General features: G+C 42.5%; 1 protein-coding gene and 1 long non-coding RNA gene across 2 annotated transcripts; one reads left to right on the forward strand and one right to left on the reverse strand.

Moving 5' to 3' along the window:
• The first annotated feature begins 1,492 nt into the window (after positions 1-1,492).
• Positions 1,493-3,978, forward strand: LOC112844454 (myelin-oligodendrocyte glycoprotein-like). Its single transcript, XM_025904177.1, has 2 exons — positions 1,493-1,696; positions 3,653-3,978. The coding sequence occupies exons 1-2, from the start codon at positions 1,678-1,680 to the stop codon at positions 3,976-3,978; spliced, it is 345 nt and encodes a 114-aa protein (XP_025759962.1). The 5' UTR covers positions 1,493-1,677.
• Positions 3,979-14,360: 10,382 nt separating this feature from the next.
• Positions 14,361-15,650, reverse strand: LOC112844459 (uncharacterized). The gene is made up of 2 exons (XR_003217185.1): positions 15,427-15,650; positions 14,361-15,064 (listed from the first exon to the last, which is right to left on the reverse strand). It is a non-coding gene; the product is annotated as an uncharacterized LOC112844459 (long non-coding RNA).
• Positions 15,651-18,792: the final 3,142 nt, after the last annotated feature.

Consider the following 18,792-nt stretch of genomic DNA (forward strand, 5'->3'; position numbering starts at 1 on the left):
TACAGGTATTGATAATATCGATGCGATTGCTGGTATTTCTATCTGATCGATACTTTAATTGTAGGTTCAGTGTGTTGCTGTTCTTCATTAGAAAGAAGACATGTTTGTGCAAACACATCTTCTCCTCCCTGCTCTGCTGTGTGGTGACTCGGCAGCTCAGAAATTTGCCTCAAAAGGGTTCAAATGTAGATGATATGATCCCAAGCGTAAACTAAGATGTGCAAATGTGTGCAGCGATGTGTGTGCTATGTTTGAGGACTCACAAGCCCATGCTTCAATCCACACACAGATAGGAAACAGTCTGAGAACACATAAAATTATCTTACACATGCATACATCCTGCATAAAATGTTACTTTTCATTCATCATTTAAACTCTGGGTCAAACCCAAAACATTTGATTTGAGTTTCTCTTTGTGTGTCCTCAGTTTCCCAGCATGCTCTGGCTGTGGTGGTGGAGGTGAATGAGGGGGAAAGGTCTGTCCTGCTGCCCTGTCTGTTCTCAGGTTTTATACCTGAGGACACCACAGTGATGTGGACTCACAGTGACCTGGATCCCAATTCAGTCCACCTACGACGAGAAGGAGGAGACGATGTTAGAGGACAAAACCAGCGTTACAGCAGACGCACATCAATGAATTGTTACGCTGTAATCATTAAAGACTTCAGCCTCACTCTGAGGAAACCCACAAAGACTGACAGCGGCAACTACACCTGCTCCATCAGTGCTGGAGGAAAAGAACGGAGACTCAGAGACATCCAGCTGCAGGTCAAAGGTCAGCAACAAACCCAACACCTGCTGTAATTACAGGGCAAAAGGCAATACTGCATTCAGAGGTCAAACTGAAGAAAATTACTTCCTTAAGTGTTCAAAAAATACTGATGAAACCAGCAGCATCATTTAGCACAGATGTGACCTCAGTGGAAACACAAACAACAAAGCAGGAGCTGACTGCAGAGAACTGCTGCAGCCTCTGGAAAATGTGACATTACACTCATGTAGGTCCTTCAGCTTGTGTGCAGATGTGTGTGTTCATCTCAAAGAGGCTTAGCACACACATTTCTGTACATACATTACTAGATGACATTTTGTACAACACCCAACACAAAACATTTTGCTGCTGCTTCTACAGTTTATGTTTTGGTTTCTTGTCCTCTCAGACCAGCAGGTGGAGGTGAAGGTGGAGGAAGGGTCACAGTCTGTCATCCTGCCCTGCAACACAAAACCTGACCTGCCCGAGGGCACCACAGTGGAGTGGACTCGCTCTGACCTCGGACTCATCACAGTCCATGAGTGTTCTAAGAGAAATGATGACCTCATGACTCAGGACGAAGTTTACAGAGACCGAACGAAGATGAATGAAGACCTGCTGAGAACTGGAGACCTCAGTCTGACCTTGAAACAGCCCACAGAGAGAGACAGTGGAAGATACATCTGCACCATCTACAGGGACAAAGACATCCTGAGACAGAAAATCGTGCTGCAGGTCAAAGGTCAGCGCTGTAGGAAGAGGTAAGAGGTCAATGCAGTAAACGGAGGTCAGAGATCAGAAGTCTTTTTTTCTCCACAGAACAATTGTCATTCTGGGACGCAGTTCTCCTGTTTCGTCTTCTTCTCGTGTTTCTTCTGATTTTCCTGCTTCCTTGTGTGGTTTTCGCGATTGTCTTATTTCATTTTATGCAGTACTTCATGCCAGGTGAGTGTCTCCTACTACACTACCCATAATGCCGATGGTTAGCAGGTGTCCTCTGGTGGCTCCTTGACTGTAGGGGTGTCCAAATTCATAGGCTGCATCCTCCTGAGGACCCGGCCTTCGCGGTCTACCCGGTCTGGCTCTTCAGCCTTTAGTTTGTGTCACCAGCTGTCTTGGTGGAGTTTAATGAACTCGGCTGTCTGCTTCTTGCTATCTAAAATATAACAGGACACTGGTGTAAATTCTCGATCATCTCACATTTCTGTTTAATCAGTTTTCCGTTTGATGTTTATTCAGCTGTGTGAAAACTATAACTTTAATCTCAGCCAAACCGATTTACTCACGAACAAATAAAACACTGAAAAAAGCCAAACAATAACATTTTTGAGTGACTTATATATCATGCTAAACCTGAGTAGCGAAAGACCGCAGGGGGTTTGAAAACGCTGTGCTGGGAGTTCGCTGTTCTCGCCCCGGCTGGCTATCGAGCTGGTGGGTAACAGACATCTCCGAAAACGTCGGACCACTTTTTCAAAGTGATAAACCGAGCAGATATTTGAGGTTTACACAGCTACATTCTCGCCTGAAAATATGTTAAAAGTTTATTTTGTGAGCCAGAAAGAGTAATAAGAGTAATATTAAAACTAAGTAGCGGCCACCATTGTTGGAAACTGGAATTGGCTGGCCCACACTATGAATTCTGGGATATGGTGAGCCACAAAGGATACGCCCAGCCCATCCATTAAATTTGGGAAAAAAGGAGGACGCATTTGGAGGAGTCTACGAATTTGGATAGCCTTCATCGTGTCGCTGTGACGTAATCGGCCTACAAATGTGACCTCCGAAGGATGCAGCCTAGGAATTTGGACACCCCATGTGGCTCACACTCCTTCAGACTCAGTCATTGATCAGTGAAACAGCTCCACAACATGACTTTACTAAACAGTGTGTGTGCTTCACTGCATTGATCTGACACAGAGGCTGCATGTGTACAAGCTGTTCTTCTTCTGTGGTGGTAAACAGCAGGCTGACATGGAAACATGTGCTGACAGTAAATGTTGCAGCAGCTTCAGTAAATGTTCCTCCTTGAGTTGTGCTCAGTCATGTGGTGGAGAGTGTCATGGTCCCCGCACTTCGCCGGCTGACAACAGTCAGGCGCTATGTGTTGTTTATTCTCTTCTCTCGCACCTGCTCTCTCTTTCTCTCTCGTCCTCTCCCTCTCTCTCTTTTCCCTGCCGAGGCGGAGCTCAGTATGGGCTCCCGCCTCTGGCCCACGCACCTGGGGATGATCAGCACACCTGCCGCTGATTACCAGAATTAGAGTCCTACTTAAGATGGCGAGTCTGCTCTACTCGTCGCTGGATCGTTGAGCCATCAGCATTCCCCCCGGACCCGTTTCCCGGTGCACTGTGATTGAACGTGAGCAAGAGTGGTTGAGGAAAGAAGAGGAGCTGTGTGTGTTTGCGAGAGCTGTATGGAAATCTCCCCTCCCTGGACTCCTGCCCCTTTCACTCCCGGACCCTGGAACCCCGGCCCCTTTTCCCCAGACACCGTTGTATATATTTCACTGTGGAGAACACTGTAAATAAATTCACTTTTGGTTTGAAGGAACTTGTGGTCTGCGCCTGAGTCCGCTCCGCTAATCGTGACAGAGAGCTTCAGATGTTCAGAGCAGACACATGAGATCTTCATGGTCTCTGTGCTGATGTGTGTGAGACATGGCCGACTGTGGAGGCTCAGTCTGTCTGTTCTTCTGCTCTTCATCCAACATGTCTGCAGCACTTTACAGGACGCTGCAGACTAGTTACCAAAGAACGAGTCAGGAACACATCAGGAACAAACTGAGACACAATCTGACTGAGACTAGAAGACAAGGAGGGGACAGGGAGGTCATGTGACCATCACAGCTGCTGCTCATGTCTGTACAGTTTATATTCTTTTATGATTTGTTGTCCTCAGATTACCAAAAGGTGGAGGTGGATTCAGGGGTGGAGTCTGTCCAGCTGCCCTGCAAAGCTATAGTCAGATTCCTTAAAGACACTAAAGTGGAGTGGAAGGACAAACACAACAGGAAGGTCCACGTGTATGAGAACGGACGTGACCAATGTGGAGAACAGCACCAGTTTTACAGAGGCCGAACAAAGATGAAGAGAAACCTGCTGAAATTTGGAGACTTCAGTCTGACCCTGAAACATCCCACGGATGGAGATACAAACACCTACACCTGCACCATCAGCAGATGGCAGGGAGCGAAAGATCCTGAATGGTTGATCCTGAATAAGTAAAAAGTGGAGGTGGAAGTCAGAGGTCAGTTCTGCAGTTCCAGGGTAGCGGTAAGAACATACTTAGTTTTCACTTGTATGTCATGACACCCAGTTGTGATGTTTGTTTTCAGTTTAATTTTTCTCCATATTTTATAAGTTGTTAATCAATTTCAGCTGTTCTGATGCTAATGAAATTAACAGCACAAGAGGGGCAACAATGAGACCGCCCCAAGACATGAAGGGCTTTACAGATAATTGACATCTTCTCTGAATGTTTTTCACGAGTTTTGCATTTAACTAGTGCCAGTGTCACTACTGGTAGCATGAGCCCGTACCTGGACCCTACACAGGTTGTACGGGTAGTCCAACTCTTCCAGGATGACAGATCATTGTTGTGTCTGCCAGCACAGCCTCAAAAACATGGAGGAGATTTCAGGAGACAGGCAGTTACACAAGGAGAGCTGGACAGGGTTGTAGAAAGCCCTTAACACATAAGTGGGACTGGTAACTGCTCCTTCGCACAAAGAGGGACAGGATGAGCATTGCCAGAGCTACTAAATGACCTCCAGCAGGTCACTGGTGTGAATGTCTCTGACCAAACAAACAGAAACAGACTTCATGAGGGTGACCTGAAGGTCTGACATCCTCCAGTGGACCCTGTGCTCACTGATCAGCACTGTGGCGCCTGTCGTGTTCAAATTTTTCAGAAGGAATTTCAGGAGGAAATATCTGTATTTTAAAAAGCTTTAATTCACTTTGGCAGTTAAAACTACAAGTTTACACAGCGCTGTGGACCTCTGTGTGAAATCAAGCATCTTGTTCACAAAAAGGATGACACTGAATCAGGTGGTAGAGGTTTTATACTACGACAATAACAAAGATTATCATGGCTATCTTGCTCCCACACGGATGTGGCAGTTTTGCTGTCTCCCTGCGAATCTTCTCCCATCCATGTCCGACCTCGTCTGGTATCTTCTCCCTCCTCTGTAAGAGACAGAGAGAAAACAACCCCTGCCCAGCCTTGATAATCTAATGTTATTATCTATTGTTCTTCTACTGATTCTAAGTTCTGGTTCAGGATATCTTGTTCAGACTCTAACCCAGAGACTTATAGAAAACCCATTATCTGTGTGTGTAAGCATGTTGCAAACAACCTTCTGCACTCTACGTCATTTCTACAATATATCAGCCCAGACAGTCACGCCGAACGAAGCTTTCAACCTTCAGAAGAGGGAGTGCCAACTCATATGAGGACATTTGCAGTGTGTATATAAAGATAATTAAAACAGCTTTATTTTGTAGAAAAATCAAAAATTTTCAACCCTGACAGGCCTGATTAGCATTTGCCATAAAAAACCAGCATTGGTAAGTTTCCACTATCACCCTCTGTTTTTCACAGATGAGAGCAGGTTTACACTCATGTGACACACATGAAAGGGTCTGGAGCAACCATGGAGAACGTTACACTTCCTGTAACACCGTTCAGCATGACCGGTTTGGTGGTGGCTCAGTGATGATCTGTGAGGCATATCTATGGAGGGATGCACAAACCTATACAGGCTACTTATAGCAACGGTACTGTGCTATTAGTGAAGATTTAGTGAAACCAGTGAGAATATTTCTGGCTTTTACTTTCAGTAGTTATTCATGTTAAATCATTGCTTCAGATTTCAATGGGGTAAAAGTCATCTGGACTGGCCTCTTCAGAAAATATGTCTTTAAAAGTATTTGGTATGTGAAACTAAAATGTTTGTTGCTGCAGTCATTGTATATGTACAAACTTTGGACCTGAAAGTTTTTATATACAGGAGAGCATCGAGCAGAAGACCTGCGTTAATTTGAGACGGAGTTTTTGTATTTGTGATTTTTGAATCTCTGTCTACAATTTTGTTCCTACACTAATATCAGTAAGTGAATGAATGAATGAGTTTCAGATATTTTATGCGCTCTCAGTACACTTACAGTTATTAATACAGTTCATGTGGTTATTACAAATGTTGCAATCTTTGTCTCCTGTTAATAAAGTTGGATCAGTTTAAATAGTGTGTCACTATGCACTTGAAATATATGTTGTACAGTTTACTAGTTAACCCCACAGAGCATCAGAGTCCTTGTAGAGTTTAGCAGCGAGCTGCAGAGACACAAAGACGTGGGTTAGGTTTCAAGTGTGATATTGATCCTCTGCTGAAGGAATCTGCTTTCTATCCACAACCTGTTGATCCGTATCTGACTAACAGCAGCGCAGGAAGCCCTGCAGTTATAGAGAAACTGTCTGAGTCGCATTGTTGCTGCAATTTACCTGCAACTGCTGATGAAGAAAAAGTCTCAATGTGTTTGTGTTTGGTCCTAATCTGCTCCCAAGTCTGTTTGACACTGCTGGATTTCCAGCTGATAGATGACAGATTAGAAACTGATCAGTCTATTGATCACACAATATTCCATCAATAGAATTGATTTGACTTTGATTTGTGTAACAAAGTGATTTCCACGTCTCCTTCATGATGTGACAGTGTCAGAGCTGAATGCACTTGTAGAGTATCATGTTTTTATGGCTCACATTTAAAGTGTTCCAGCTCCATCGTGACTCTGGACATGTGACAGTAACACTGAAGTCTTAAAGAAGCAGTCAGCTGTGCTGCTGCTAAAGACAACACTGTCTCTGTTTAGTAGAGCAAGAAAATATTTCAGAGTGGAACCAGTCAGACATTTTGTTTTATTTTCACAGCAAATATTTCACTTCATCCAGTCAAAGAAAATGTGCTCAGTGCTGCTGCTGTCTGTTCAGCTCATTTTGTGCTGTGTTGTCCTGCCAGTCCCCAAGGTGGAGGTGGATTCAGGGGTGGAGTCTGTCCAGCTGCCCTGCAAAACCACAGTTCGCCTCCCTAAAAACCCTAAAGTTGAGTGGAAGGACAGTTCAAATATGAAGGTCCACGCGCATCAGAACGGCCCTATACAGCGAGAAGGACAGTACCACCGTTACAGAGACCGAACAGAGATGAATGAAAAGTGGGTGAAAACACGAGACCTCAGTCTGACCCTGAAATACCCCACAGATGGAGACAACAGGACCTACACCTGCACAGTCCTACAACAAGGAGGAAAAAATCCTGATGATGAAACAAGTGGAGCTGAAAGTCAGAGGTCAGTGCTGTACATGCCGGTCAGAGGATACTTGCTGTTCACCTGCTCAGCCATTTGTGACCTTTTTGACAGTAATTTCTGTCCACCTGGAGAAATATTTTGTAACAATTTAGATTATTAAGGAACTGGTCAGAAACATGATGGGTGCAAAAAGAGCATCTTAGAGATAGAGTTTCTCAGAAGTACGTATGGGCAAAGGTTCACCCATCTGTAAAAATTGGATGTACAAACTGTGGATTAAAACTGCACAGTTTGACTATTGGATGTCTGTGATTTTCTTCAAAAGCCTGCACACCTTTCTTCAGAAGGCACAATGAATGCTGAAAGGTGTAAGTAGGTGTTAGGATGACATGTTTTTTAGGGAAGGCCCTACTTATTTCATTATGCTTATCCAGGCTCTTACAGCAAACCATCAAACAAAGGAGCTAAGACTGTCCATAGGACAACGATGTGTTACAGCTAATGTTGAATATAACTGTTAGTGAGGTCTGCTGAGTCCAAAGCCAAACCAAAGTTACTGTTTCTAATGTGGATCGATCACCATGGCAATGGATGCTGAACGTGTAACCTGGTCCGTAGCAGGTTACATTCAAGCTTTAATTTTCTTCCTAGGACATCCCTCAGGTCTGTCTCAGAGTGGAGTCAGTCAAACATGTTCTCAATGCAAATATTTCACTTCACTGCTTTTTATCCTCTCAGTCCCCAAGGTGGAGATGGAGGATTCAGGATTGGAGTCTGTCGAGCTGCACATAAAGACTGAACTTGAAGTGGAGTGGATGGACAGTTCATACAGGATGGTCCACGTGTATCCGATCAACACTGACAGAGAGAGAGAGAGAGGGAGAGAGAGAGAGAGGGGGGGGAGGGAGAGGGAGAGAGAGAGAGGGAGAGGGGAGAGAGTCGCAGGAGGGTACACACACATAGAGACAAACAACCATTCACACCTCAGCACCGACATATTAAATAAAATCCATGTAATCATGAGCTGTGAACTGGAACAAACAGAGAGAAATGGACCAACAGTGAAGCTTTATTAATCTTATATGAGACGGAGGAAAAACTCAAAGAGAAATTCCCCGTCATGTTTCTTGTTCACTTGCTGCCTCGTTTATCCACATAGTGAACAAATATAGAGGGTTGCATGTTTAATTTCTCCATCATCAGCAGTTAAACAGTGAGATCTGCTCTGAGCTGCTCTGTAAACATAAACCAGACTTTGTGCTTTAGTCTGTTTATGAACCTCCACGTTGAATGAAACTACAGATGGATGATTCAAACAGGAAGTTTCACACAGAGAAAAAGGAGTAGAAGAAGAAAGCTGAATGTCTGTAATGGTGATCTGCATGGATCAGAGGAACATTCAGAAATTTATTTTACCTCCTGCTCTGATCTTCTTCTGTCCTTCAGCTTTCTCTACAACTCTGAAAACTTGCTGCTGCTGTCTGTACAGATACAACAGGACAGTTGATGTGTATCCAAATGGCTCTGACCAGCCTGAAGAACAGCACCAGGATTACAGAGACAGAACGAAGATGAATGAAGACCTGCTGAGAACTGGAGACCTCAGTCTGACCCTGAAACAGCCCACAGTGAGAGACAGTGGGAGATACAGATGTGAAGTCGATAGCAGGAAGATCTTCAGATACAAAACAGTGCTGCTCAAAGTCAAAGGTTTTTTGTTTGTTTGTTTGTTTGTTTCTTTGTGTTACTGTCTTGTTTAGCTTCAGGAACAAACAGAAAGACTTCCACTTGTTGAAATGTTTCAAAAAGTTGGATCATGATTGTTTAGGATCCAGAGTGATGCTGTGTTCATGCTTGCTAATTTACATTCATAGCCCGCTATAATATAACTAGAATTTAAGTTTAAATGAGTCGTAGGATAAATAAAGATATTGAGCTGTAGGCTGACAGGAAAAAGAGTCAGTTTCAAACAGAAGTCTGATCCTGTAAGAACCCAACAAACAACAAATGAAAAATGAAAGCTGTACCAATATCAAACATAATGTCCACACTCCTCCTAAACTTACAGCATGAGGAAGTTTGTGTATGAGAATAATTTAAATGATTGTATTTATTTACTGGATTATATTGAAGTGAATGAAGTTTGATCTGTTTTATCTGATATTCTAGGATGAGAAGCAAACAAACGATTTTGTAACAAAACAAGTTTTTGTGAGCAAATTGTGACCTCATGCTGATACTCAGTTATCTGAAGGGTGGAAAAGAGATGTTGACCACAAAATATTCCACCAGTTTAAAAAAAACATTCACTAACTGACTAAGTTTGTTCATGGGTCACGTGATCATCAGCAGCGCTCAGAGGGATTGATTTGGATTCATTGAATGTAATTTTCACAGTAAACTTTGAATCCAGTGAAATCAGTGATGCTGTTTGATTCTGACTCTTCTTTGGAATAAATGAGGCTGTGAATCTTCGGATGTGAACAAAAGTGTAACTTCAGTATTCCAGTTTTAACAGATGCTTTGACTTGAGATGATCGACTTCATTGTCTGACTGTGTTGTGTCTCCTCTGCAGGGAGAGTTCAGGTCCAGGATCAAACAGGGGACATCAGGAACAGAAGCAGCTCCATTGATCCGACTCCTCTGATGGCTGATCAATCAGTTTGATCTGTGTGTTCTTTGATTATTGATCAGTGATGTCAGAGTGGAGTCAGTGTGATGTTGTTGTTGTGTGTTTGAGACTTTTAGTGTCCATGAAGGTCTCTGCTGCCGTAGATCCTCTGAACTGTGACAGAGGTCTCACTCTGGAGGAAACTCTCAGCACTTTCCAGCAGCTCCTCCATCATGGAGGACGTTCCCTCACTGTAACAGGTGGAGGAGAGAGGAGAGGAAGCACAGGTGGATCCTCTGAGGAAGAGGAGCGTTCCTACACACCACATGATCACATGACCAGAATGGTATAAGTACAAAGTCAGATTAATGGGTTTGCAGGTGTCCTTAAAGTCAGAGTTCTCAGATACAGAAAACTGTCACTCTTTTTACCTGTTATGTCACCGTGGCAACTGAATGACACACTGCATTTACGTCAGGTTTTTTTAATTGTTTATTTTTCATGTTATTTACATATTTGAAGTAAAGCAATCTGTCAATCAATAACCATCATTGTAATATTAATCTCTCCACACGTTTCCATTTAAAGGTCAGTCTCACACAAAGCAGACCAGTGATTTTACTTTACTTCCATATGATGTGTTGTTTGTATGTCTTTTGACTTCGTACTGGTCATACTGGGTCTTGTACCATTTTTGAGTTTTGCGTTTGTATTTATTTATTTTAATTTTGTCCCAGTTTCTAGTCTTGGTAGTTGGGGATCAGTCTGCCAGGGCCTCCACTCTGGCCACCGCCTGGCACACATTACACCTGACACTACGGCGCATCCTGCAGATGGTGGGCCTGCAGGAGGATGGGCCCATGTCCCTTTTTTGGGCTTTGCCTGGCGGTGCCCCATGGACTATGGCCCCATAGGGGTCAGATTTGGAGGACCATTGGCTCAGATCTGAGGGTCCTCCAAATCTGAGGCCATGGTCCTCAGCCGGAAAACGATGGAGTGCTCACTCCGGGTCGGGGACGAGTTCCTGCCCCAAGTGAAGGAGTTTAAGTATCTCAGGGTCTTGTTTACCAGTAATGGGAGAAGGTAGATCAACAACGGATTGGTGCCGCGGCTGCAGTGCAGTGATGCTTTTCTGGTCCGTCGTGGTGAAGAGAGAGCTGAGTTTAAAAGCGAAGCTCGTGATTTATCCGTCGATCTACGTTCCTACCCTCACCTATGGTCACCAGCTTTGCGTAGTGACCAAAAGAATGAGATTGCGGATACAAGCGGTGGAAATGGGCTTCCTCTGAAGGGGGACTGGCCTCTCCCTTAGAGATACAGTGAGAAGGATGCCCTCTTGGTGCCTCCTGGCTGAGGTGGCAGACCCAGGACACGCTGGAGAGATTATGTCTCTTGGCTGGCCTGGGAACGCCTGGTGTTCCCCTGGACAAGCTAGAGGAGGCTGCTGGGGAGAGGGAGGTGTGGGCTTCTCTGCTTGGGCTGCTGCCCCCGCGACCCAGCCCTGTATAAGAAGAAGAAGATGGATGGATTATTTTATTTTTCTGCTTTGGTTAAGTTTTTCTTTTGTTTATTTTTATAATGTCATTTTTTCAATGTTGAGCTTCATTTTGTATTGTATAAAGTTCTTCTTTAGTTTGTATGGAGCTTTGGTCCTTCCCCAGTACAACAATTGGTAGATTTAAGTAACATCAGCCTTCACCAATGGCTCTCTGACAGCAAATATGTTTTACTGTTAATAGTAAGAGTTAGATATCTGGATCAGTTGCAGGCCTGGTCTGGCCTGAATCTGTCATCCTTGTGTCTTCTGGATTCATCCTGCTGTGCAAGTGGAATCCAATAAAGACCCTGTTTGCTGTTCCATTACAGTACCCTATCATACACAGCAAATCCAGCATGTCCAAATTAACACTGTCAGATTTGATTTCAACACTATTAAAGTGTCTAGAGAACTTTAATATTTAATGTGCTAAACGAGGCCTGGTAAGTCTGACATGCAGCTCTATGGTTTGTTGCAGCTTCTTTGAGGATTGCATGGTCTGAATTTGGGGAAAGTGGCAGCCGTCATTTCTTGTGAATAATTTCTCACTGTAAGTAACTAATGTGTATTTATATAGTGCTTTTGTTTTTCTGCCACTGTAAATAAGAATGCGCTCTTTCCTTGATTAGATAAAGGTTACTCTGACTCACTGCTCCACCTTGTGGCTGAAATTGCTATTACATAGAAGTGCAGCTAAGCCCCAGGTCCAACTTCAATTTTCTTTTTTAATTTGTTCATCTTTTGATAATTAAACTCTAATTACTTATGTCTGTAGTTGTAGATGGTTGGTGGTTATTAAACACAAGAAGTACTGCACTGACTTGAACATCCTGTCAGTGTTTTAAATATAAGATTACATTTTGCTGCTCTATAAGTTGTGATATAAAGTTGCAGAAATCTCTGTTATATTCAAGGATTACTAACAAATACTACTATTTCCCGGTGAACAAAAAGATTAAAATGTAACTGGGATAACACTTTAGAGTACTAAGATTCCTCACATCATGTTCACCAGGGAGGACAAAGGATAACTGTTTGCTGAGCTGAGCACTATATGCAGTCCGCCTTTGTTTTTGCATCTTCGTTCACTTTGAAATAGTTCCACACGGCTCACTTGTTTCGCCTTCTCCCAGCTCCGAGCTGCAGCCGGGGCCTGGGGGCGGGCACTCGGCGAGGGCACTCGGCGCCTGTGATTAACCCCTTACATGCCGCTCAAACATAGACAGGTCTCAGACCGTGGTATTGGTCCCCAGTATCGGGGGACTTTTAACGAGTACTTTAGAAAATGTGGTATTGAGGCCGATACCAGATACCGGTATCGATATCGGTGCATCCCTAGTGGTGACATCAACAAAAAACACATTTCCTGTTTGTATACATTTTTTACAAATAAGATATTATGGGAGAAGGAGGGAGGAGTGTGCATAACACAGGATGAATGGACTCAAATATGGAAAGAACAATGGAAATGCACTACCTCACAAAGATGGAGGGAATTTGGATGGAAAATTTTGATTAGGTTCTTTATCACCTCTTACCAAAAGATTTATTATGATGGGAATCCCCCGTATGCTGGAGAAAATATGGACACAGATGACTACACCTCTGATATTTGCAGGCAGAATTTTAAAGCTTGGGTGAAATGGGGTCAATGCAGTTCTTAAGCATGCATGCAAATGTTCATTAGTCAGCTGTGAGCGAGTCTTTCCCATTCATCTTTAAATGCCAGATTTTCACTTCAGGAAGCACACAGCCCCACTCCACTGTTGGCCAACGCCTTCAACGACTTTTACTGCCGGTTTGATGAGACATCAAGCAGCTTTCACAACTCAATAGAGAATTCCCCAACAATAGAGACACTTTGGTCACTCATGGTAACGGTAAATGGACTGATTCTTATATAGCGCTTTTCTACTCTCCCAGAGTATCAAAGCGCTCTATACAACACACAAACTCCTCCTCAGACAATATATTTACCCTTCTGTGCCATTTCATGTTTAGGTCAGTTATGTTTGTTTAGGTCAGTTATATTTCTTTGTGCAGTCATTTGGTTTGTTAAGTTTGCAGTTCTTTGCCTGAGTTCAGTTTTGTTTCTTTGACATTTTTTATGAGCTTAACATTAATTACTTTTGTAAATATAATATTTGGGTTAAATGAATGAAAACTTTGTTTTTCTAATAATTCTTGTGACTCCTTCTGCTTTTTCAACTTGGTTCATCACACAGCCCTAAATATTTGTTTAATGTCCTGGTCAAATATTACTCCAAGGTGTTACTGGAGGCCAAGGTAATGCCATCCAGAGCAAGTATCTGGTTAGATACCATATTTCTAGGTATTTTAGGGCCAAGTATAATCAGCAGCATAAAGTTAGTTTTCACCCAGGTCTTTATATCAAGCTCTGCTGTGTTCAAGCTATTAATTACTGCGCGCAGGAGAGCCAAAACACACCTCAAACATTAAAGTTCAGTTATGCCAGCTTTAACCTTGGGATGCCTCAGCTTCTCTTTTATATCCCCCACACTCAACTCTCTGCATCAGGAAGCTCCTGCCACTGGTCACCCTGGGAGTTTCGTCCTTCTACACCCTAACAGTTAGCAGATAACGTAGTGAAGCATCGCCAAGCAGTTTTCACAAGGTCATGCTGACACAAAATTTGACTCTGACTTTAAACACTGGTCACTTCAAGTGTTGCTCTGATATACAGGAAATGACATCACGGCTCAAACTCTTTGTCAGTAAACCATTTCTTTATTTAACATATAAAATTTTGGTTTAATTGTTGCAGGATTTCATTACACAAACAAGCTGAAAAAAAACTACAGAACACATGGATCAATGCATTCAATAAAAATATAACAGGAAACAGATTTCTTAATCAAACTGCTGGAACAAAGCGAACCACTCAACACAAACACTACAGTAGAACAGTTTAGAAAGCTTACAATGTAACAAGAGGCACATTTTCATTCATAGGTGCCTCATCAGATCTTTACAGAAGACTCCACCTGAACTCTGTGGAGCCTGATCTCAAGGGTTTAAGTCTGACCCTGAAACCAGAAGAGGATCTTTCTGTCTCTGCAGATTCACTGTGATCCAGAGATGGCAATGATTTCAGTCCTGCATCACGCTGATGTTTGCACAGAGAAGATAACTTAGTAAATGTTTTTGAACATTGGTAACAGTAAACTTCATAATCATTATGCAAATTTTTACTCTGTGAATGGTACTCATGGCCATTGACCAGTGGTTGTTGATCAATGCTCATAAGAATTTGCATATTAATGATGAAGAAATTGACCTCACAGCCCATTGTTCATTCATTGGGCCGGTTTCAGTCGTTATGCAAATGTACTGTTTACAAGATTAACGTAAAAGCAGGAATCAAGACGTAACAGTTTATTTGTAACATGGAATCGTTTCTGAGTGGAGTATGAACTGAGATTACTCAAACTCTTTCACAGATGAAGTTCTCTTTCATGTGTCTGCGTTCATGCTTAGTATGATCACATGATTGTGAAAAGGTTTTGTCACAGTGTCTGCACTTGTATGGTTTCTCTCATGTGTGGACTCGTTTATGCTTTTCAAGCTGACGTGCACTGATGAAGGATGACCCACACTGATCGCAGACATGCTTTTTAACGCCACTGTGAAGGAGTTCATATTGTTTGAAGTCCTTTGAAGTGGTGAAGCCTCTCCCGCATTCTTTACAGTAGTTCATTTTGTCTCCAGTGTGTCTACGTTGATGTATTTTCAGAGTCCTTCAATGACTTAAAGTCTTTCCACAAAGGTCACAACAAAAGTCTTTCCCACAGCGATGACAGGGTTGAGAACTTGATCCATTTGTGTCGCTCTGCTTCTAAACAAAAACACAAAGACAGTGTAAGTCAGTCCTTAACATTTTTATCCTGAACGTCACCTGAAATAAAGAGCGTCTCTGCCAAAGTCCAATTACATTTAACTGTTTACATTATCGCACTCAGCTCAATTTAATGTGCTATAAAAACGATAAGAGTAAAAACATTAAAGTAATACTAGTTTAATGCTACAATAACAATAACACAATTCTCAAACACTATCCCTAAAAACCTGTGATTAGAGTCTGAATAATCAGTCAGAGCTGCCTTTCCATGCAGTAGAATTGCTAACATGCTAACACACTTTGATGAGCAGAGTTGTTTCAAACAGTCGGGCTGACAAGATAAAAATATAAATACATACCTCACAGTAACTGCACTTGTAGAGTCTTTCTGGTGTGGATCTGTTGGTGTGCTTTCAGGTAACGTGGAGATTTAAAAGTCTTCTCACACAGGTCACATTTATAAGGTCGTTCCTCAGTGTGGGTAAACATGTGACGTCGTAACTCTCTGTTTGTAGTAAACTGTTTACCACACTGATCACAGCTGTACACATCATGTCTGGTGTGAATGCGTAGGTGTGTATTTCGGCTCCCTATTGTTAAGGTTCAGAATATTGAGGGGGAATCCAAAAATAACCACAGATCCAGGCGTGTGCAATTAGACGGCATTTTAATGAACACATGTGTGAGTCCGAACGCTGTGCAGATTTCAGCGTCGAACTAAACTTACAATAATTAGACAAAGGTTTTATAGGGTTGGCAGTCTTCCTGTTACCAGGCAGACTTAAACAAAGCATACGTCACTCCAAAACCACAATGACTTTTAACATAGTTTAAAACAGAACATCATCTTCGCCTCGAAGGCAGATGCTTCCTGTCTCCATCCTCGCTGTCGCTCATCTCTGGGACATCTGGTGTACTTCCTGGAACAGACTAACACGTACGCACCCAAACTTTGCAGTTATAAACTCTTACCTAAATGAGTCTATCTAATAGGTGTGTGCGTGCACGTGCGGGGGCGCGTGCGTGCTGTGTACTGCGTACGTGTCGTGACCTCTCTCACTATATGTGTCTGTATGTGTGTTTATGGGTGTGTCGCCCTTAAATGCTCTCACATCTCACCCGTTGCACTTCTGACCTTTCACCAGAACAGAGGCTCATCCTTACATATAATAACCTAACTAGAACTATATATGTAATCTACTGAATAAATGTTTTAATCAAAAGCCTCTACTAAAAGCTTAATACAGTTTCATATCCTACTCACAGTACTTGCATTCAGAGTCTGCTTTCAGTTTCACTTCTGCAAGAGCCTGCAACTTCAAAAACATGTACTTCCTGTCGCTGCAGCTCAGTCTTCTCACCCACTGAAGACTCCAGTGTAAGAATATAAAAACATTCAAAAGCCTTTAAAATTATAGATTCAACTCAACCATTTAAAGTGGTTCTCACTGGACTTGTAATAAAGACTAATATAATACCAATATATTTGAACATCTAAATGCATCTAAATGCAACATCACTATTAACATGAAATGGTAATGATGATTATAAAAATAGCAGCAAATAATAGCAGTAAAATATTCTACCCCTCCGGACACTATCCGGCTGAAAGTTTTTCCACAAATGTCACAGCTGTACGCCTTAATTCCAGAGTGGGTAACTAGATGACTCTGTAAGCTGTTACTGTGAGTAAAAGCTCTGCCACACTGATCACAGGTGTACGCTTTAACTCCACTGTGGATGAGTTGATGTGATTTTAAGTTTGAAATGTGCGTAAAAGACTTTCCACACTCGTCACAGCTGAATGGTCTCTCTCCAGTGTGGATTAGTTGGTGTGTTTTTAAGTTTCCAGACCTGGTAAAAGACTTTCCACAGTCTCCACAGCTGAATGGTCTCTCTCCGGTGTGGATGACCTGATGCATTTTTAGGGAAGCTTTCACAGTAAAATCTTTCCCAAACTCGTCACGGTTGTATTTTTTTCTTCCACTTCTTTCTTCAACAAAATTGGCGGCCTCCTGAGAGCGCTGACTTCTCGATCCACGTTGGTCCTGCAGTGACAGAGATACAAACAGAGGCAGTGATTTGTGAGAAATACATTATTCTAACCGGCCTTTTATTAGTGGTATTTTGTGAGCTTTTATTAAATAAGTATTTATACTTATTTTTATACACACATTGCAAATGTGCTCATGAGAGTTGGCATTCAGTCTTTTGAGGGTCAATGCAAACACGCTTACAGACACAGATAAATATTAGACTTGTTTCTAGGGCAAAGATTAGAGACATTTGGCTGTGCCTGTACGCCTGCTCAGTGAGATTAGCACAGAATGTACTCTGGATGTTTCAGAGACGTGTACGAGGAGAAAAAACAGCAGGAAACACAGAGTGTGAGGAATGGGTGGATGACTGGATATGTAAAGCGCTTTGGGGTCCTTAGGGACTAGTAAAGCGCTATATAAATACAGGCCATTTACCATTTACTGCTTATTCCTGCGTCTTTTGGGATCTTAAACAGCTTCAAACGACGTGTCGATTATTAAATTAGTCGTTGACGATTTTGATTGTTGACGTAATCGTGACTAGTTGCCTAATCGTTGCAGCCCTAATATATACATCAATATTTTTCAATACACGTGTCTAGAGCAGGGCGATATGACCAAAAATATTTATCACGATATACATTTGAAAATTTGCGATAGCGATATACCTGACGATATAATTGACACTAGACAAAATACTTTACAACTCCACAACTTTATTAGTGCAAAAATCCCTATCAATGTATTTTCACATAAACATGCAGCTGTTTTTTTATGTGCATTAAAGTTATATAAAAATTTAACAGTGCAAATGCAAATTCCTTGCTGACAGTTTAACCAAAAGGCATTTCCAGTAGAAACTGGCCGACACATCCTCAGCATAACCATGTATAATATCCACAAAACTTAAAAAGAGGTTATACACACACAATACAGTAATATTATGTTGAAGCACAGTATGTATCACTCCGCGAGGCTCCTGCCCACGATAGCCATAATGCTGCGACAATCCATCAAGTAGTGGTGGGCGGATCGATCCAAATATCGATAGTATCGATCCCAAGTCGGCATCAGTATCGGATCGATACTAGCCTGGTGAGATCGATTCTTTACTTTGAGTTCTGCTTCTTTGCTATGCTGTGCTTTCGGCAAAAACGAAACAACCAGATCGCTGGACGCGCCGCTCCTGTGTCAGCGGAGAGCAGGCACACTTTGCTCCCTCTCCCCCATTCTTATGTTTAGGTGTTGAACTGACACGTCACGTGACTTAGACACTTTGGGGGTTGTTAAGTTGTTTACATATTAATTATATATTTTGTTTTTGTTGTTGAGAATTTTAATTGTAACTTTTGTATTATAGTTTATCAACCGTATTTGTTTTAATTTGTTTACTGGTTTGCGTGCACTTAAGATAACAAAGAAAAGCATTTTCATGCTTCGCAGCATCATTTATTCTTACAATAATCACACGGTTGCTGTAACAGTGCATTAAACGGCTTCAGCTCTCCCGCTGAAAGCCGTACACATCACCACCACCAAACCTGCAGCGGCATCGCATAACATACCCCCCTCGCCCACTCCACCCCACACCGCGAACAGGCAAGGGAATCGGCCCGGATCATCGGCACGGAAGTGTCCACTCTGGCGGTTGCCCGCGCCTGATGGCCACCCATATGGCAAGCAGCG

Source organism: Oreochromis niloticus, unplaced genomic scaffold (genome assembly GCF_001858045.2).
Source record: "Oreochromis niloticus isolate F11D_XX unplaced genomic scaffold, O_niloticus_UMD_NMBU tig00000235_pilon, whole genome shotgun sequence".
Classification (NCBI taxonomy): Eukaryota; Metazoa; Chordata; class Actinopteri; order Cichliformes; family Cichlidae; genus Oreochromis; species Oreochromis niloticus.